The sequence below is a fragment of the Lissotriton helveticus genome, chromosome 6 (genome assembly GCF_964261635.1).
Source record: "Lissotriton helveticus chromosome 6, aLisHel1.1, whole genome shotgun sequence".
Lineage (NCBI taxonomy): Eukaryota > Metazoa > Chordata > Amphibia > Caudata > Salamandridae > Lissotriton > Lissotriton helveticus.
This window is the reverse complement of record NC_136067.1, coordinates 1,936,183,332-1,936,204,878: the sequence shown is the minus strand read 5'-3', so window position 1 is coordinate 1,936,204,878 and position 21,547 is coordinate 1,936,183,332. Positions and strand designations below refer to the sequence as shown.

Genomic DNA, 21,547 nt, shown 5'->3' with positions numbered 1-21,547 from the left:
CCTGGCTGATAAAATGACATCCACCACGTCATGTGGGAGAGAAAAAGAATTCAGGTTGCCCTGTTCAATCTCCAGGCATGAAGGTGTAAGGTCTGGAGGTGGGGGTGTAGAACCTGCCCCTGCGAGAGAAGGTCTGCCCTGAGAGGGAGACGGAGCGGAGGGCACGAGGAGAGGTGGAGAAGATCTGTGTGCCACACCCTTCTTGGCCAATCCGGGGCGACCAAAATGACTTGGGTCCGGTCTTGGCGAATCTTCCTCGTAACCATAGGAATCAAGGGTATGGGAGGAAACGTGTAAAGGAGTTGAGCTCCCCAACTCAACTGAATCGCGTCCCCCAAAGCTCCCTGCATCGGATACTGGAGACTGCAGAATGACGGGCAGTAAGTGTTCTCGTGAGTGGCAAACAGGTCCACCTGAGGAGTTCCCCACGTCCGAAACACATGACGAACTACCTCTGGATGAAGCCTCCACTCATGGTCGGCTGAGAACTGCCGACTGAGACTGTCTGCACGTACGTTCAGAACTCCGGCCAGATGATTTGCCATCAGACAAATCTGATGGTCCTGAACCCAGGACCAGAGACGCAGAGCCTCTCTGCAAAGGCAATGCGATCCCATTCCTCCCTGCTTGTTGACATACCACATCGCAGTATTGTTGTCCGTTAGGACTTGAACGACTGACCGCGAAGGGAAGGAAGGAAGGCCTTGAGTGCCACACGTATCGCCCGCAACTCTAGAAGGTTGATGTGAAGCAACCTTTCCTCTGGAGACGAAAGACCCTTGATCTCCAGATCCCCCAGATGGGCACCCCCACCCTAGGGTGGATGCATCCATTATTACCGTGGCCACCGATGGAGGCAGATGGAAGGGCTTTCCTTTAGACAGATTGCCCTCCACTCTCCACCAAGACAGATCCGCCGCAGCTTCTCTGGAGATCCTGACTGACTCCCTGAGATCGCCATTGTGTTGATACCACTGCCGGCGGAGGCACCACTGGAGCGCCCTCATGTGCCAGCATGCATGGTTGACCAACAGAATGCAGGAAGCCATCATACCGAGCAGACAAAGGACCTTCGGGACTGGAACGACCGCTCCATTGTAAAATAAAGGAATAATTTCCTGAATGTCAAGAATCCTTTGTGGAGGAGGGAATGCTCGACACACAGTGGTATCGAGTACAGCACCTTTGAACAGGTTGCGCTGAGAGGGCACTAGGTGAGATTTGGGTACATTTATCGAAACACCCATTCTGTACAATAACAGAGTTGTGACTTGCAGATGATGGAGCACTTTCTCTGGCGACTCTGCTTTGATCAGCCAATCGTCCAGATAAGGGAATACTGGAATCCCTGACCTTCTGAGATGTGCTGTCAACACAGCCATCACCTTGGTGAAGACTCGAGGTGCAGTAGTAAGACTAAACGGAAGGACCGCAAACTGGTAATGTTGCGATCCCACCGTGAAACAGAGATACTTCCTGCGCGGATGGGAATGTGAAAATACGCATCCTGCAAGTCGATCGACACCATCCAGTCCTCTTCCAGCAGCGCTTGAAGAACCTGCGCAAGGGTGAGCATCTTGAACTCCTGTTTCAGAAAGAGATTTAAGGTCCTGAGGTCCAGGATTGGACAAAGCCTGCCATCCTTCTTGGGTATCAGGAAATACCGGGAGTAGCATCCCTGACCCCTTTCCTGCTCCGGAACCATCTCTTTCGCACCTTTGTCTCAGTAACGCCAGGACTTCTTCCTGCAGGAGAAGCAGGTGGTCCTCCGAGCAAAATCCTTGACAAGGAGGGTAATTTGGGGGAAATTCCCAAAATGGAAGAGCATACCCATTCTCTACAAGATTGAGAACCCAAAGGGCTGGTGTGACCGATTGCCAATCCTGTAGAAAATGTGTAAGCCGACCCCCCACAGGACCAGCATGACCCAGAATGACGGATATAGGGCTGCTTTGCTGTGGTAGGAGGGGGGTAGGAAGAGGAGGAGGAGGCTTGACGACCCCGAGGACGGCCCCTGTTTCTACCCCTGTACGATTTGTAAAGAGAATTCTGCTGCTGCTGCTGTGGTTGCTTGTAAGAGCGAAAGGAAGACCATCCGAATCCTCTGTATCTCTTACTTGACGAACCTCTGGTCTGAAGGCCTAAAGACCAAGCCGTTGCCTTACTGTCCTTGACCTTTCCAAGGCAGCATCCGCCTTCTTACCAAACAGGCCCGAACCATCAAATAGAAGATCTATTAAAGTAGCCTGCACATCAGGAGAAAATTCAGATGTTTTCAACCAAGCAGCCCTCCTGGTGGCAACCGATGACCCCATGACCCTTGCCACAGAGTCAGCCGTATCCAAACTGCTCTGGATCACCTGGCGAGCAGCAGCCTGTGTATCCGCAAGAACCTCCCTGAAGTTATGCCTGTCCTCCTCAGGTATCTTTGGAACTAACTGCTTCGCAGAGTCCATCAGAGCGTGGATATAACGTCCTAATAGGCACGTGGCATTTGTGGATTTGAGGGCCATGCTTGCCCAAGAGAAAACCTTCTTCGCCGATTGGTGCAGTTTCTTAGACTCTGTCACTAGGCACCTGAGGAAAAGCACCAGTATATTTTTTGGAGCAGGCTGCCTGAACTACTAAACTTTCAGGAGACAGATACGAAGACAAGAAATCCGGATCTCCAGGAGCTACTCTATACCTCCTTGCGACAGCCCTTGATACCGCAGGAGACGAAAAGGGCTTTTGTCACACTTCCAAAACAGGCTCAGTAATTGCCTCATTAAAAGGAAGCATCGGCTCCACCACTGAAGAGGGAGAATGGAGTACCTCTGTTAAAATGTTTGATTTAAACTCCGCAGTGGGCAGATTCAAATCTAAGAGTTCAGCTGCCTTCCTAATGACCATGAGATATGGTGCAACATCCTTTGAAGGAACATCAGGAGCCGAGGAAAGCTCCCACTCTGGAGATAACTCCAAACCACTTGCATCTTTAAGGTCATCAAACAAATCATCAGACTCCTGCAGTTCACCCACCTCCATCTTCTCTGTTCGATACCTTCGCTCCTCCAGAAGTCTTTGAACCTCCCACCTAGACCTCATCCTTGGGATCGGCGTCGGTGGAGCCACAACCGACTCTGACGGAGCTGGCGCCGGTGTCGAACTCGGAGCCGGAGGATCAGTCTGGAGCGTACGAGGTCGAGACCGGAGCCGGTGAAGATGGAATCGGCATCGATGGCGCCGAGAGATGCCAAGCCGGAACCGGAGTCGGCATAAACGGCGCCGGTGCATATGTCTGAGGGACGCCCAGATTAAAGGCCATCGGACCCATGGGACCAGCCGGTGCTCCAGAGGGGTACATGGATCTCGAGAAGACCCCATACATTGCATTTAAATAATGCGTCGGGTCTTGTCCTGGGCCTGGAAATGGAGGGTATGGACCCACAGGCTGCTCCTGTCGAGGTACAGGAATCGGGTCAAACGGATCCTCGGGATGATGCTCCGGAGTCGCAGACCTTTCGGGCAATGGAGCCTCTTCCTCCTCTCGAGGTAGAGAGTGCGTCGGGGAAGGATTCGATGCCGGAGCGGGAGACTGCTCCGGTGACTCCACAGGCGAGGGCTCACCTTCCGGATCCGGTACAACAGGTGAAGGAGACACAATCCTTCCGATGTCGACGACCTGGAGACTTCGACTTCGGATCCGACTCTCTCTTCTTATGCTTCTTCTTGGATCGAGAAGCATGCTCAGAAGACGACCTCGAAGCCGACCTCGAACAAGACCTCGACCGCCTCGAGCGGGACTTCGAACTCTTCCTATCTTTCTTGCCTTTCATCTTCGCTACAAGAAGCTTCGCCTCTTTCTCGCAGCGCCTTGAGGTTCATCTTCTTACAACAGGGGCACCCCTGGACATCATGGTCAGAAGGAAGACACCATACACAGTCTTCGTGCGGATCCGTTATGGACATTAACTTTCTGCACTTCCCACAGGGCTTAAACCCGGATTTCTTCGAAGACATTTCGACAGGAAACAAGAAATCACTGGAAACAACCAACAGTAACAGAGTAACAAATGAGCTACTGAGGATCCCCAGAAAAACCGTTAGCGTCGACGATGCGGAAAAAAGGGAACTGATGTCATCACGCTGACGGAGTCCTGTTATGAAGTCAGTGACGTCAGCAGAGCAGTGCGCGATGCCGTGCTTCTGTGACGTCATCCACGTCGGCGTGAAGAGCTACAAAAGAATTTTCGAATGTTGCTGACGCAGGGAATATTCACAAGGTGAGGAATCCACTGGCAGATGTATCCATCAGAAAGTAATGTACAGGTAGGAGTCTATTTTTCCATGTTTAGAAGGACACATGTCAATGCAAACAACTGGGACTCGATCACCAGGTACCCTCAAACAGTAACCACATTCTCAAAGTAGTGTGACTTTTATTGGTATTCCAAATTTCAGTAAGCCAAACAACCATAATATCTACTGTATCTACAATAATTGCCATTTCCTGGAGAAAGGTTAGAGGACCATCCATCATATTTGATTAACAATCATGTATGCCATTTCAATGGTCATCAGCGTACTATATATTGTAGCAACAGAGGTGGACTTAATCCGGTGTAGGTGAAAGAGATTTTTTCCAACCAAGGAGAGGATGCCATTAAAATAGAGTCTACATTAAAACATGATTTAAATCCCACTGTTGCACACTTAAAGAAAAAAAATGCCACTGGCTCCATCTAAAATATCATTAGCTATCTGAACAGATGAATCTTCCTTTCTGGAAGTTCAGTCAACATATCTGATACACAGACAGCCCCTTCACTTGCCATATCCAGAATAATACCAACTATAACATTCACATTTAGATTTTACACTGCAGATGGCACAGGAGAATGGTTATGGACTTGTACGAATTGTTCTGGCCAATTATCACTTATCAGTAAATTGGTGCGCTTCGGTTATGGGGGATGAAGGCTTGGGAAAAAAAAACATGTAGTATGTAAATACAACTATGAGGTCAAAATAATATATTAATTTACTTTGCTACTAGACTAAATGTAAAGTTAGTGCTTAAAATTTTGGACAAAATATAGCTTAGACTCTCACAGCAACTGCAATATCAGCTAAAGTTGAAAAATTAGAAGCTTAGTATTTGGCTTACAAAAAAGCTTATGAAGCATGGCTGAGGAGCCACATCACCAGCCCTCAAATTATAAAAGCAACAAGGGTGGGAGCCCCAGCAGTCAGTAAAAATTAGTGAAGACTGATATCACTCAGATCTAAGATACCAACTACTTTGGTCTACCACGTGATCAGCAGAGAATTCCTATTATCAGCGTCTTTCAAGACAACCCACACATGACAGAAAAGTGGACCTCGAGTTTTAAAGGTAACTATGTTGGAAAATTAAACAGCAAGGGTTATCCAATGAAGCATACTTCAACACAGCAGCGGGTTTATGGTTAAATAGATAAGCAGCAGTATCCCCATACAATTCCATAAGGGTCTTGTGAACACCATAGCTTTTACTCTTTTTTGAAGTTCTTTTATATTCACGGAGACCTATCTTTTTATTAGCCTCAATGTTAAATGGACCAACTCTTTATCTTATTCAGGTCTAATGTAGTAGTTCAAGTCCATTGGTCTGTACAGAGGTTTACCATTTTTCTTAAAAGTTGTCACAAGTGCAACTAGTGCACACAGGCGGCAGCACCCACAAAACATTGTACTACTTATAAAACAGATTTGGCCAGAATGTTCCTTTCTCTTCAAAAGATTGATTCTGCAATTGTGCTGTGCTCGGTCGTCACAAAGACCCACAGTTGCCTGCAGTACAGGGTATCTGCAAACTCTAGAATGAATTAAAAGTATATTATCCGTGTCAGAGTTGTCCTTTGTTTTCTAAAGGACTGGATGTTATGCCTTCTGGTTTCATTCTTGATTGCTCTAAGCAACCACCATGGCAGCCTGCACTTTAATATACATGTGAATAGTGGCAAGTATCTCTTTAAGAGAGTCCAGACAGAAAGACAGAAAATCTCCTGGACAATGTTGGTAGTTCTTGACTGAATAGGATGAATGATGCAGAAGTTGTTAAGAAAGGCATTACAACTAGCCTGCAATGGAGTTCATTAGGAGCACTCCATAAAGCTCTTCGGGGCGAGGAAATCCAGCTAGGAAACTGCAGCAGAAGGAATGAGGAAAGCAGAGGGACAAAAAAGAATGCAAGTGGTTGATGAAGACAACAATAAAAAAGGATATGAGAGCATTGTGACCCAACCTTCTCTGACTAAGGCCTTTTTACAAAGGTCTAGGTAGGAACTGATATCACATGAAAAAGGTTAATAGAATTTTTATTTGGGAGATTAAGAAAACAAACACTCTGTATGTTGCATAGGAATAGATTTAAGGCTAGTCACACCTTCAGGAGAGAGTGATATTTCCTTGAGATGACAGGCATAAAAAGAACCTTCTGTTTAAAATCCTTCCTCTTTTCCAAGCTCTTGAGCTTTGCCAGCGGATTTCCCAGCGCTGCGCTCTGCTCCGCTCAGGGGAGAGTTTCCCGCCAGTGAGGAGCTCTTAAGACCTTGGAAGCACCAATACTGACTGGACTGAGCCAAGCAAACTTCTCAAGGCACCCAGAGCATAAGGACCAAAGATCCATTGTCTTCTCTCCTGTAGACAGGAGGTCAAGTGAGCACACAGCTGCTTCTGGTGTGTCAGAGAAGCAACAATTTGATATTCATACTGCTACTTTAATTAAGTAACCAGCTAGTCGATGAAGCAATTCATTGGCTGAAACCAACCATAATGTCCAATCCAGGTGAAGAATAGCCAGATGATAGGGCTACTGTTCTTATTGACACCAGGTCAAACAAGTTTGCAGATCAATGAACGGGTACCTCTACGAAGCATATACATGATCTTTTCATGTAGTAAATAGTTCAAACCATATCTCCTGATAGGAAAACAAGGCATGTGCCATCACGGAATTTGGAATGAGTTTGGAGTGGAACTTCTACAGAACAGACCCAAATCTATCAGAATTTGTATCTAATGCCATAGTAAAAGATTCACACAGTGGGATCATCTCCCCAAAGGTCAAAGCTATGTGACAAAGAAAAAAATCTATAAGTACCCTACAGAAAAAGCAGAAGAACTATTGACTTTTGTGCAAGTGTCCTGTCCTGGAATACACTTGATAGGTCGAGTAGCAAAAGTCACAGATAGTGAGATATTTTGCCTCCAGCAAACAGCATGTCTACCTGTTGCTGTAGTTACAAGTCCCAGAAAACCTGATAGTTCTAGAGCTGTAGTCCCCAGAAAGATTAGAAAATACAGAAAACAGTCTCAGCTACTGCTTTATGAGGATGAGAAATTGGTAAATATTAGTCAGTGATATGCTGGGGCTTGATCATAAGGTCCTCAAGTTACCGTTTATGGGATTCCTGTGAATGATATCTGAAAACTGCCCAAAAACCACAGTGGTAAAGCCATACACGCCAAGAACTTTGAGTGTTCCATTGGAAGAATGAGACAAAGCTTCAGAACCTCCATTTGTGAAAGTGCTTCTAACTGACTGGAGTTTTTTCCTTCATTAATTTCCCGTCGACTATGAGCTGCCGCGCATTGTATCTGACCCGTATCTGACCCTGTAAAGCCTCATCTGAAAAACTCTTGAGAGTGGCAAGGTGCAAGAAAGACCCTCTATTTTTTAAAGTTATTTTTTTCTGGGTCAATCCTTAAATTCCGTTTTAGTTTCTGTACTTTCATGTTGGCATGATTGTGTGAGGTAGTGTTAAAAGATAGGGGTAGCAAGGGTAGAGGAGGGAAGTGAGGAACACTGGGTTGGATGCTGATGCATGGCTGCTACTGCAGCCGAAGCCCCAACCAGTTTTACTGGATTTTCTGGGTGGTAAAATCAGGCTCAATTGTGATTTAGCAGAGTGCAATTCCACAAGGGAGTTCAACTCCGACCAACTAGTAATAAGGCCTTAAAGCAAGTCTTTAGCTCTTTGCTTGCTGCAATATCATTGCCACAGCACATATCAAGTCTTTAGGAAATTTCCCTTCTCAACATGTCATGTTGATTTGTTACAGTGATCACGTATTTTGAATGTTTAGTTTCCGTGTTCATAGTGATTGGTAAATGTATCTAACTGGTAAGAAGCTGTGTTTAAAGTAAAATATCAGTGTGTGATTGGTGGCTGTTAAGGGTCATGGGCTCGGATTATTGCTATGATACTTTGTAAGAGGAACCTATTAATTATGGTATCAACTTATATCTTGTGTTGAGTTGCTGGAAGTGATCACTTCTGAGAAATCCTGCTAAATATATCTAAGTGAGGCATATGGTTAGCTGAGAGAATATTCAGCGAGAAGCTGTATTCATTCTCCAAAAAGGTGGACATGCAATCCTTAGAGCAGCCAGCTGCAAAAAGCCCCTGTCTGAAATAATCTGGGTGAGGGGTGTGCTTTCCCTTTTAGAGCACACTGTGGCAGAAAAGAGACTAGATTGACCATCAACACATAGAATTACCTAGAAAAAGACACTGGATACCTGCTGTCCAGCGAACTACAGCAAGGCATGATTATTCACAAGTCTGTGAACACCAGCTGAGCAGACAGAGAAACAAATTGGTTCCCTCTGTGCGTTTTCTTCGAAAAGCAGCATTCTTTGTTTAAGGTTTCCTTCTGCCTGTATTGCAGGGACAGCAGTGGCCTGAAGGGTACACACTCCCAATATGTTCTTTGTGAGAAGTTGGCCTGGTATATGATGTTCACTATTCCAGTGAGCACCTTGCACGAGTCCAAAGAACCCTTATGGTGATGGTTGTAAGTCAACCTTATAGACCAGCTATCCTAGTGGTAGCGTGGACAGAACAGTCTTAGGCTAAAAGACTCTTGAGGGCGTGTAAAGCCAGCTGTTTTACCATATGTAACCCCACACAGGATATATATAAAATATATATGTATTTATTTACTAACACACTCCTCTGAACTCTTTATGAGATCAGAGGCAAAAGCACATAACAAGTTACTCTTAGAAATACTTTAAATAGCACAATTTACAGTTAGGCCCTAGGGGCGCGTAAAAACCATATACTAAGTAAGTTGTATAAGAACCACGACTTGGGAAAGGAGAAAGCCTAGGGCCTTGGGAATCGCTGGGGCTACACTATCTGACCCTTAGGTTAGGAGTAGGAGGCCCACAGGCGGCGCGTGCAGTGTCCCTACACTCACGCGAGAGTCAACAGAGAGTCAATGGGAACTTTAAAGGTAGATTTAGAACACTTCCGGTCTAACTAGGGAGATATAACTAACAAAACTAGACACTAGGATAATCAATCCCTACAGGAGCACCGAAGTACTCGCGTTACCTCACCCACGGGCTGCGGGTGCATAGGTGTCAAAGTGTGTCGGGTTTTCTCGTTGATTCCTATGGAGCCTTGGAAGAAGATGCTGCAGGCTACCAGGAGGAAGATGTCCGGGTGGATCCAAGGGTGGATCTAGGATGAAGAAGACCTGAAAGCAGAGGGGACAGAGTCTAGGTCACTAGCCAGTGACCAGGTGGAACCAGGGAGGAACCAGACGTCGTCGAGGAGCAATCAGGTGCGGATGGGAAGCTTGTCGTTGCAGCCACGCGGACCAGGAGGCGTCGAGGACGACCAGGTGCTGGAGAGGAGCTGTCCCACGAAGGCTCTCGCAGATGGAGGGGTCAACTTCAAGATTGGAGCCAACAAGCCTAAGCAAAGGCAACCCACACAGGATACACAAAAGGCTTCTGGTGCTGACCAGGAGGGTCTGAGGTACTTCACCTTTTCAGGGAAGCGAGGGCCAGTCTGGAGCAACCAGACCAGCGATGGATTTTCAAAGGAGTCGTCGTCAGAGGGCTACTAGCCAACGGGCCAGCAACCGGACAACGCGTCGAGCAGAACACAAGCAGAAGGGCCCCACGCAGATCTCGTGGAGTGTGGAGGGCTGGTCTTCGGTGCAGGTGGAGCTCTTTGTCGGGGTGTCTCAGTCCCCAGTGCACAGCTTTGAGGATGCCTCAGGAGCTGTGCTGTTAGCAAGTTGAAGACTTTCCAAGTTGCCTGGTTCTTCGGATTCCGACGCCTTCCACGGAGCTCAGCTGTGCTGGAGTCGTGCAGTGGGGTCAGAGGAGTCCTGGAGTCGAGGTCTTGTCAGGCTCTGCGCTCGAGTTCCGGCGGGAACGGGGACAAAGCGAGCCGTCGAGTTGCTGGATGGTGCCTGGTTTCCCAGGGTGGTCACTCCTTGGCCACAAGGGAGATTCTTCAGTCTTCAAGTCGGTTGAATGTCGAAGGGTCCAGAGTTTCGTTTAAAAGTTTCATCAGAGTAAATCTAAAGTGTCCTGGGTCAGCTCCTACACCTTTATACAACTAAAGGGGGCTGGTTTACTCACTAGGTCCCTCCTATGGGTGGGACCAGGAAGGGGGGTGGTTACACCCCCTTTCCTTTGTCCAGTTTCGCGCCAGAGCTGGGGCTGGAGTGCCCCAGCACCGGTTTGAACTGGACTATGCATGCAGCACCTAGTGTGCCCCAGGCAGTGTCTGCTTCTTTTCAGCCCTCCCTGTCACAATACACAAAATCCTGTCTGGGGTGGTGCTCGCACCTCTCCAGGCAGGAAACCTATTGCCCAGGCCTCCCTCGCTGGAAGGACTCCCAGCAGCAGGAGGTCAGACTTGTGTCTGTGGCAGCAGCATCCATTTTGTGATGCTGGGGCTCTGGTTAACTTTAACTGGGTACAGTAGTTTCAACATGTCTTCTCACTCTAGAAGGGTGGAATGCTAGCCCCGTCGCCAGAATTGGCGAGGGGGTAGTATTCCAAAGCGTATGACACCTTACACGACATGTTTAGATAAAGCCAAACCAAAGTTAGCATTCAACCGCGAGGATTATAATGCACTTAAGAGTATATGGTATGGCAATATCATAGAACAGCTAGAAGGACATGGTTCCGAAAGCTGCAGACAGGCTCAGCTCATGCTAGAGCACCATCTCACACATAACCAAGCACTATGCCTCCAGGATTGTTAAGGCCGGCCATAGGAGTGACTTATAGGTTACTGTGTGTCTATATTTAAGATAGGTATAGGGATACTATACCTAAGCAAGGGGTGATTACACGACCTTGCCCCAGCTGAGTGATCAGCCAGTTGTGTCAATTTAGGTGGCCAGCCAGGGGTGGCATAATACATGCTGCAGCCCCTGGTAGGCCTTGGATGCACCTAGGCCCTGGGTACCTATAGTACACTGTACAGGGGCTCATAAGGTGACCCAATTCCCAATTGGAGATGTACCCAAGGTACATGGAGTCCATTTTACAGAGAGAGCAGATAGCCTGGGGTACTGAATAGCAGGATCCCAGGCCAACTAAGTCGAAAACCAGCTAAACACTAGGCAAAAAATCTGGGGTAACGATAGTCAGGTATCCACCTTCCTACACTCTTGCCTAGTATAAAGAGGGCTTTCCAGAGTTTGTCTTGATTTGGAAGCTTAAAGTTTTCGTAGTGATTTTGCATCCTGAAGCGAAATAATTTGCAATGTGATCTGTATTGGAGAAGACATTCAATGAGCTATGATTCCAAATGTTTTAGTAGGTGCTGCAGTACACTCACAAATATATGTCTGCCACAGATTTGGCTCACACCTTGTAAGGTACTCCCTTACAAGGTGTGTGCGACAATTTTTGTGCTACATAAGCTACAGATCAGAACAAACACACACAAATAAATGGTAGCACTCATTAGTGTGCACAATACTTCCCACAAAGCCAGTCCAGAAATTATTCTCTTGGTTGGCAGAAAAAACTATTTATGACTGCTCAGTATTTTGTAGCTACTTATGTTATAACATGCTTTAGGTGTGTCATACAAGTTACTTACCTTCGGTAACTATGTATCTGGTAGAGATGATTCTAGCCGCAGATTCCTTAACGTAGAATTATCCTCAGGCGTGAGACTGGACCCGGAAAATGTTCTTGCCCAGCATATCTGCGCGTGGGGGGGGCATTACCACGCGACTCCGCCCCGACGTCCACAGCGGGCGCGACGTCAGGGAGGTCACATAAGCCCCACCATGGCACACTGACGTCAGTTTGCTTCGGAGAACTTTTCCGCACAACAACGTGGAGCCATCATAACAAAACGGAGGAGAGCATGGTAACAGTGTGCGAAAAAAACAGGGAGACAAAAGAGAGAGAAACAGAAGGTGAGAAACACCACCAGGTGGCACCAGGGCAGCAGAAGGCGATAACAGCAGGCCAGAGCAGGAAAGGAGCAGAGCACCACCCTGAGGAACAACTTGTGCAAGCCAAGGCGAAATCACCAGGCAGCAGTAAAGCACTAGAAGGCCAGAGCAGCAAAGTCATAGCAAGAAAAGTGCAAGCACCACTCCGTGGAACCACCTCGCAAGCCAAAGTGAAAGCCATCCTGGAGGCACAAGCATGTGAAAGCGCTGTGACAGAAGAGAGAGAAAGAGAGTCTGCAACTACAACCACAAGGGAAAAAGCCACAAGCCCGAAACAGAGGAACAACAGTAATCCATCCCCAGACTACACTGCCAAGGATGGCCATAACTCCTGAAAGGAGGAGGGGGGGGTCAAGGACAGGTAATCCATTTGCAGGCTACAGTGCCATCTGAAAAGAACAGGAGGCCAAGGACAGGTAAAAGAACCCCAACAAAGAAGACCAGGTGGGGATCAGAAACTCTAACAGAGGGAAGAGCAAAAGTAGGCCCCCACGCTGGAGAGAAACCAGCTGGAGGGATGCCTGACTTGAACAAAACGAAGAGGACACCCACAAAAGACAAGGCACCCAGAGGGAGGCGACCATCGAAACCCAAGCAGAGGGTCCTCGCACAATGGGGAGGAAGGGTGGGTCATGATGGAATCTGTGGCTAGAATTGTCTCTACCAGATACATCATTACCGAAGGTAAGTAACTTGTTCATCTGATAGAGTCTACTATCCGCAGATTCCATAACACCTTGGCTGCTAGAGGTTTTCCCCTCCTGTGCTGAAAATCCTAAAATCCTATGGTTCATGACAAGGTCAACTCGTCATAAGCACAGCTCCAGTGTACTGCATGACGAGCTGACCTTGTCATGAGCACTGAACAGGTTAACATAGAATAGATACCCTAGCCATACTCAAACGGGAGGAGGGCCTGCGAGAGAGCCTCCTCACCAGGAGAGACATAGGGCCCCAGCAGGGGACATGCCACAGGGACAAGAAGGGAAAAGCCAGGATATCCTAGGCCCCACCAAGGGAGAACTGCCCAACACCCCGCAGGGACATAAAGCGCCTGAAGAGCCTCAAGGAACACAAGGACCACCTCAGCTCCTAGGGAGGAGAGGTAGAACCAGCGGCAGGTCCCACTTGAAGAAAAGCCAAACACACCCCAGCCACAAGCAGCAGACAAGACAGGGACGACTGCACCACTAAAAGTGCAGACGGAAGAGAAAGGCACAATGGTATAGATAGAAGAACAACAGGCCTGCACCGGCATGCACAGCCAGCAACAGACAACACCACGGAACGGTGCACCCAGGACCAGCCAGACGCCAGCAGAAGGTAGAGGCCCGGAAAGGCCAAGAAGGGCTGGGACACGCCCCAAGGGAGGGTCCGGCACACACGCACCCACGAATGAAGTGGAACCAGGCAGAGCTACAACGCAAGGCTGCAGACAGCAGGCCAGACCAGGCTAGCGACACAGTGATCCAGGAGAAAGACAGACCGGGGCGCTACGCAATCCACTCCAAAACCATCAGCAAGAGGATCGCACCAGCGGCATACCGTGACGCCACGGAGAGCAGAGGCCCGAAGGACAACCACACCTTCCCAGCACGATAGCACTATATAATAGCTACCATTACCCCACATAGGGCATGGTACGTCCCAAGAACATGGGAACCCTCTTAGGAAAAAGTTTCCGCAGCAGAGGACAAACAGAAAGACCTGCGGAGGAACTGCAGACGGCTTGCAAGAATACACAGAAGACCTAATCTCAGGGCCAACACGGCTTACCAACAGCCAAAACCACAATCAAAAAAGGGCCGGACTAGCAGCCAACAGCACCAAAGTCATAACAAAAGGACCTGAAGGCACATCAACCACACAGAACACACAAACGGGGCTACTCGCTACAAAGCCCCAGAAAATTACGGGAGAACAGCTCCCAAAACCCAGACCGACTTACAGGCCAGTGAGGGGGAGAAGGAGGAGGAGGAGGAGGACAAAGCCCCGCAAGAAACCTCTGAATGGCAGAGTCCCCAGAGGCGTGGAATAAAGGAGTGCCATGAAAGGGAAGGTCCACCAGGCGTTCCCTAATGTTCTCCGGAAACACACTATCCTGTAGCCAGGCATGTCGACGAAGGGCCACTGAAGAAGCCATGGTGAAGCCAGGGTACGACCAAGCACCTCCGAAATGTTCAGAGCGGACCGAAGAATAAATGCCGCCAGTTCCCAGCCATCCAACACATGGTGCAGCAGATCAACACAGGCACCCTCCTTAGAAGCAAAAGGGACTCTGCCGAATCCCACAAACAAGAAGTGGCCCTAGCCAATACACAAAGAGTGTTAAGGGCCGGCAAAGCCACACTGGTGGAGGCGAAGATATTGCGCCCCCAGGAATGCAACCAGCGGCCCTCCCGTGACGGGGGTGGGGGGGGGGACGACACCGATGGCAGGGAGGGAAAGGTTGTCTGTAAAAGAGGGCCCCTGGGAGAGGGGTGGAGGGTAAAACAGACCAGATCATGCGGTGCAGGACGGTGGCGGTGCAGAAGTTGTTGGGGCAAGTCCAGAAAGCGGGAAGGGGGACCGAGGAATGGGGAGCCTGAGGTGCCTCCGGTGAAGACTGTGGCCGCCGCAACAGCGAAGAGCCGTCCTTAGACGACCTTAGACGTCCTTAGACGAAGCTGGGGAAAAAGCCACGACGTGGCGATCCGTCTCCGGAGAAGAAGAAACCAAAAACCGCCGAACCTCTGGAGAAGAGGGGGCGTCCAGAGGCAAATCAACGACCTGACGCCGGCCCCGTAGAGTCCGCGACCGGCAGCAGGTCAACATCAACCGGCGCCGAAGGAGACGCCAGAACAACCTCCATAACAACGCACAGCGCAGGAGATCGAGGCTGGGTCGGAATAGCGGCTATGGAATGGTGCCGAAAAGGTGTTGCTTCAACCTCCGACGAGGCAGCCGCCTGCCTGGAGGGACGAGGGGAGCCCGGGGACACACCCCGACCCCTAGCCTGCCCCTGCGGTCCGCTAGGTCCAGCAGCCGCCGGCACCTGAGCAGCATACTTCGGTCTCGAACAAGGCCACCGCCTGCCCAGAGGACCGAGGGGGAGTCGAGGACACGCCCGAGTCCCGGCAACCTCCCACAACACCACAGGGACTCCCGCGGGTGTTTGCGGCGAGGAAGAGACGCCGAGGTCCCAAAGAGGGAACCCCGAAGGGCCGCACCTCAACGGCACCACATCCTCCGAACCTAGAGACGAACCTGTCGGCACCGGAGCCGGCGACGCCGCAGAAGTCCCCGCACGCAGTAAGGGATCCGCAGACGTCCCAGGAGGAGAAGGAGAAGCCAACAAAGCCTGCAAGGTCGCCGCATAGGCCTCCATCTGGGCTCTAGTCGCCCCCGTGCTGGGAAAAGGCGGATAGGGTGGCGACGCGCAGGGCCACACCACCCGCTGAGAACCCAACCCCAAGAGACCGAGGACCAGCCCTCGGGGACAAACTGCGACACTGACCAACAGGTGAGCGGCGCTCTTGCAGCCTGGAAGAAGGACGATGTCGGAGGCGGCGGTTCTTGAAGCCGCCCGCGGGGGACGGGCGCGGCGAAGCAACCGACCTGGACATGCATGCCGAAAGGAGTTTCATCCGGCGCTCCCGCTGGGACTTCGGTTTCATTTGCTGACACGCCTCACAGTCTGTGGAGTCGTGGTGCTCCACCAAAAACCACATGCAGATGGGGAGAGGATCCGTCGCCGACATCTGGCGTGCGCAAGACGAGCACGTCTTAAAGCCCGAAGGCATTCGTACACTGTTCCCAAGAAAAACGCTCAAAAGTGGAAAAAAGAGGCCTGAAACAGGCCAGGAACACGATCCGGATCAGAGGTGCACACGGAAAAGAGCGGCTTATGTGACCTCGTTGACGTCACGTCCGCGGAGGACGTCGGGTGGAGTCACGTGGTACCGCCCGCCGGCACGCAGATATGCTGGGCAAGAAAGTTTTCCGGGTCCAGTCTCACGCCAGGGGATAATTCTACGTTAAGGAATCTGCGGCTAGTAGTTTCTATCAGATATAACATATTTGGGTATCAGTTATTTCAAATATTAGTGTGTTACATTGCTAGAAATTACTAAGACAATGTCACATAACACCATCTAAAAATAATAGTTTAGAACTGTCAGGCTGGCGAGGGCGGGAAGTGGTGTTCTGTCCACTAAGTTGACCTGCACTAAAGACAGACTATAATATTTCCAGAATTCCATTGTCAAGTTAGGGATAATATCATACTAGTTCAGCCCACGCTCCCTATAGTGGTTCTCAGTAATTAGGAATTAGCGGCCACATGCATCATTGTAGGATTTTGCGATTCCTAAATTGCGAAAATTAAGGAATCGCAATTTAGGAATTGCAAAATCCGATGCATCAAGAAATCTTAAAAGTTTTTAGGATTTCTTAATTTTCTGTATTTGCGATTCCTTAATTGCGAATCGCAATTAAGGAATGGCATTACATTGATTCCTATGGGCCTAGAGGTCCATAGGAATCAATGGAAAGGCATTAGCTTTTTGCGAATTTGATTTTGAGAATGACAATTTGTTGATGCATTGCAAGGGTGCTGAGGGGGGTCCAAAGGACCCCCCCTGCACCCTTGAAATGTTTTTTTTAAGTGCAAGTTTCACACACACATGTCCAAAGGACATGTGTGTGTGTAACATGACACTTTCAAAAATGCTTCTTTGAGCATTTTTGAAATATTTCGCAAATTAACACGAGGGTCAACCTCGTGTTAATTTGCACCTCCTACTTCCGAATTCGCATTTTTGAAAAAATTCATGCATTGCATTTAAGGAATAGCACAAATGCGATTCCTTAAATTCAGTCGCATTTTTAGGAATGGCAAAAAATTGCGAGTTTTGTCAAATTGTTTCATGCATCCCCAAAAATTATTTTGGAATCGCAAACGGACGATTTTTCCGAATCACACCGTTTGCGACTCCAAAATCACTTGATGCATCTGGCTGTAGGTTTATTCTGATCATCCACCATTAGCTCTCGGAAAAGTTCCCATACAACTGGAGAAGGAAAACATCTCCCTTCTGGATCTCACTACCTTCCTAAGATTTGCACCATCTCTGCTACAAAATAACCTTTTGTTTATAAGTGTAGGATTTATTTCTTCTGTTAAACTCAACCAAAAGGTCAGTGTTGCCAAGAACAAAGGTTCTGCTGTTTATAATGCCCTTGATCATTTGTCAAAATTTTCTCAGGCTCATCACAGACTCCATGTGTTTGAAAGTATTTCTGCCCTATAAAAAGAAAATCATCATCACATGCCATTATATGGGTATTGGGCGTACAATGCCTGACTCAGTAGTTATTTGGCATTCTCAAGTGTGATGCGTTACCTGTCAGTTGTGGTATATACGGTGTGCTCAGCCTGTCAGAGTTATAGCCACTTCCTCCAAGGACCTCGCTAATTTTACTCTGCAAGAACAGGACTTCCCTCTCCAAGTGATCCACACTCTTTGGTAACCTTAAGAAATAAAATATATAGCTGAGAGTAATATCACAAGGCTAGTCAAAAGGAAAAACACCAGCTCAAAGTGTTTTATGTTTTATGCAAAGCATTATCATATTTTTTTACAATTACATTTTATTAGCATTTGGAATGTAAAAGCTCAACATTAAAGCATATGTTGAAGTCAGAACATTCCAAATTCACAGATCACAATCGGAAAAAGAAAGCCTTATACAACCATCTACTCATGACTGTGCAACAGCAAAAGTCCACAGAAATTGATCATGGCAATTGATTAAACTCTGTGAAGGGGAAAATAAGCAGAAGGTGGAGGGGCAGATTTGGCCAAGTAAGTAAAACAAAACATTGAGAAGCTACAAGTCCCTTTCTTGCTAAGGGCAGCCTAGCATGGCAAAGAGGTACCATAGATGTCTATTCATGCTATGAAAGCAAGGTGCAGATGAAATAGAGTAGCACATTGCATTATCATCTAGCCAACTGAAGCATCATCACCAGTTTGTATGGATTATGGTAGGGAGCGACCACCTCCCTGAACATAGACATTTTATTGACTAGGACCACTTTTACGTGGGCATTGTAAAATACACTGACTTTGAAATATGTTGAAACGTCAAGTGCACTAACTTAAGAGCAGAAAGTTCTGCAGGGCTGGAAATAGATGAATGGAGACTGACTGTATAAAAAGGATGATGATGGATGAAGCTGGCCACCGGAGATGGCCTACCTGGACATCAGCTGTGTGAAAAAAGTAACAATGAAGTCACAGCTCTGTGATAAACCTTTTATGGGCTCTGACTAACGGAGGGATAGCAGTATCAAGGACCTGTGTTGTTAAGTTTCTACATGTTAACTTTTCTTTATAACGGAGACATAATTAGAAACCAAAAAGACAAAATCAAAACCAGCTAAAGCATTGAGCATAAGAAACAGCAAATTCTGTATTTGTAAAACATATATGTTAGCTTTTAAGCAACCATATATTTTACAGTCTGGCATTAGGGGACAATTTCCAATGATGAGACTTGTTGTGAAGCTGTAATCAGTTAGTGCTGCTGCACTGAAATAACTTTTGCGCTGTCAGTTTCTTTTTTACTTGTACAATGTACAATAAAATATGAGGTATGGAAGCAATGACAGCGAAGGTTGCATCTACCCCTTTACGATAAGAAAAAAGACTCAACCTTATTGCAGCCTGAAAATGTAACAGAAGCGTTGGCAGACTCGCCACATAAGTCTGCATGTCTTACCTGGGCTTTTCTAGGAAGACGTCCTCTGGAAGAAGGTACGGTGCCTGCTTTTGCCTTGCCTCTATTACCTGGTCAAAGATAACAAATATGCAAGTTACCTCCAAAAAAGGAAGTATAGAATATGTCTTTTAAATGATGCAAATGAAGCTGACGAGAATTTAAAAAATCATGACTTTCTCACCAACATTCTGTAGAAAGAGTCTCACAAAGGTATGAGTAGGTTGCAGCGGTTAGACACCCTGCCATTCGCTTTAAATTAACAAATTACTTTAATAGAGAAGTTATTAAATAAGTAATGTTTGAACACATATTCACGTTTCTGTACTCTGGAACTTTTGTTGTTGAATATTACTGACAACATCAACATGAAAACAAATAATGTTTTTAGGAAAAGACAGTTTTTCATACAGGGACTAGGTAGCAGCCTCTATTTAGCTTTGTCTACTCATGTAATGTATTCAGGTAATTTTCAAAAGATTCAGAAGAGCTCATATCCCGTTCGTCACTAATACAGCATTACAGCGAACGAATTAATCTTTATAGGATTCAGCTCTTATATTATGAAATTTGAAAAGCTCTAGTTTATCAACTCCATTTTCTCTTCCACACTGCAGTTCACGACTACATCAATTATAAGGTTAGATTCTCTCAAGCAAGCATCACCGAGCCCCATTACACATATGGTTTTATGTCTTTATCTTTACTTCCCCCAACTTTAATTCCCCACCTTCACTTATTCCTACTTTTACATCATTCACCAATTCATAAAGTTAAAACTACCCTTACTTGGTCCATTTATTTTGTTATACCTTCACTTCATCACCTATTCCTAACTTTAATAATAATCAGTTATTTCATCTTATTATTTTACTGTAATTACTTTAACTTTCATTACTGCTAACACTTAATCTAAACTTAAGCTAATTGATTTAATGATTTACAATAGGAGACCACATCATAACTCTTACCACGCATGTAAATTAAAATAATATATATATTTTTTATGAGTTTAATCTGAACTCAAGTACTAACACATGTTTTAATCTATTTAATTGAAACATGACAAACGAAATTCTAACACCCAATTTAAATATTTTACTATGTATTAAATTCTTTCTTACAATCTCCCTGGAAAAAATTATTACAATGTCAAACTACATTCAAACCCTGTTGTCAACTCCGGTCACATATATTTATTTAAATACATTTTCATTTCATTTAAATGTACTCAATTGTTCTAATATTTACTTTAAAGGCAAATATTATTTTAAACTAATATGATTTTATTATAGCACTAACCCAAATTCTTAAATTTCATTGAATACTTTTTAATTAATTAAAATAATAAGAAACCTAATCCTAAAGAACAAGTTACTTACCTTCGGTAACGCTTTTTCAGGTAGATACAGTATCTGCCTGTGGATTCCTCACCTTGTGAATATCCCCCTTGCGTCAGCAACATACGGAAATTCTTTTCGTAGCTTCCTGCCGACGTGGACTTGGACGTCATAGAGGCACGGCATCGCACGCGACTCCACTGACGCCCATAATAGGCCCACGCCGGCGTGATGACATCAGTTCCGCCCTTTTTTCCGTGCCTTCGAGGCACACGGACGGACCAATGACAGCATATATATACATAGTATACACAGTACACAATAGTCAAGGTAACACACAAAGTGTGAAGCAAATGTAAGAAAACATTTGAAATAACACATTTTCCTTGAGCATAAAACAAATACAGCACAGAAACTCTGGTATAGAAGAGTGAACAACGCGGAGGCGGGTGGGTCAGTGAGGAATCCACAGGCAGATACTGTATCTACCAGAAAAAGCGTTACCGAAGGTAAGTAACTTGTTCTTCTGATAGATACATCTGCCAGTGGATTCCTCACCTTGTGAATAGAGTTCCACAGCAGTCCCCACTCCCGGAGGAGGGAGTCCACTCTTCTATACCAGAAAATCCTGGAGGACAGAACGCGCAAAGTGGCCATCCCTCCTCACCTCGGTATCAAAGCAGTAATGCTTCGCAAAAGTGTGGAGGGAGGACCAAGTTGCGGCCCTACAAATATCCTCTACAGGAACACCTCTAGACAAAGCTGAGGTTGACGACTTAGCTCTTGTAGAATGAGCCCTTATACCCTCTGGAGGTTCCTTACCGGCCAAAGAGTAGCAGATCTTTATACAGAGGATGTTATGAACTGCTCTTCCTTTTTTGCAGCCAGCAAACCCAATGAAGAGCTGGTCATCCACTCGACAGTCTTTAGTTCTGTCCAGGTAAAAGCTCACCGCCCTCCTAGGGTCCAGACGGTGTAACCTCTCCTCATCCTTGGAAGGGTGTGGTGGAGGATAAAAGGTAGGGAGGGTGATGGAGACTTGAGAGACCCTACGGGTAGGTAGCGCGCTCTATAAGTGTCAATGATTGATTGATTGATTGATTGATGGATTGTCCTAGGCGGAAGGGAGTCACCACCTTAGGGAGAAAAGCAGCCCTGGTCCTAAGAACCATTCGTTCAGCATGAAT

At 46.9% G+C, this 21,547-nt stretch overlaps 1 protein-coding gene across 2 annotated transcripts in view; it reads right to left on the bottom strand.

The window, feature by feature from the left end:
• The window catches only part of EFR3B (EFR3 homolog B), a 614,353-nt gene that overhangs the window by 87,158 nt on the left and 505,648 nt on the right, over positions 1-21,547 (bottom strand). For both annotated transcript variants that reach the window (XM_078649934.1, XM_078649935.1), the window contains exons 17-18: positions 19,024-19,091; positions 17,643-17,770 (exon numbers count right to left, since the gene is read on the bottom strand). In XM_078649934.1, the coding sequence (XP_078506060.1) occupies positions 17,643-17,770; positions 19,024-19,091 (196 nt within the window). The remainder of the gene's footprint in view (positions 1-17,642; positions 17,771-19,023; positions 19,092-21,547) is intronic.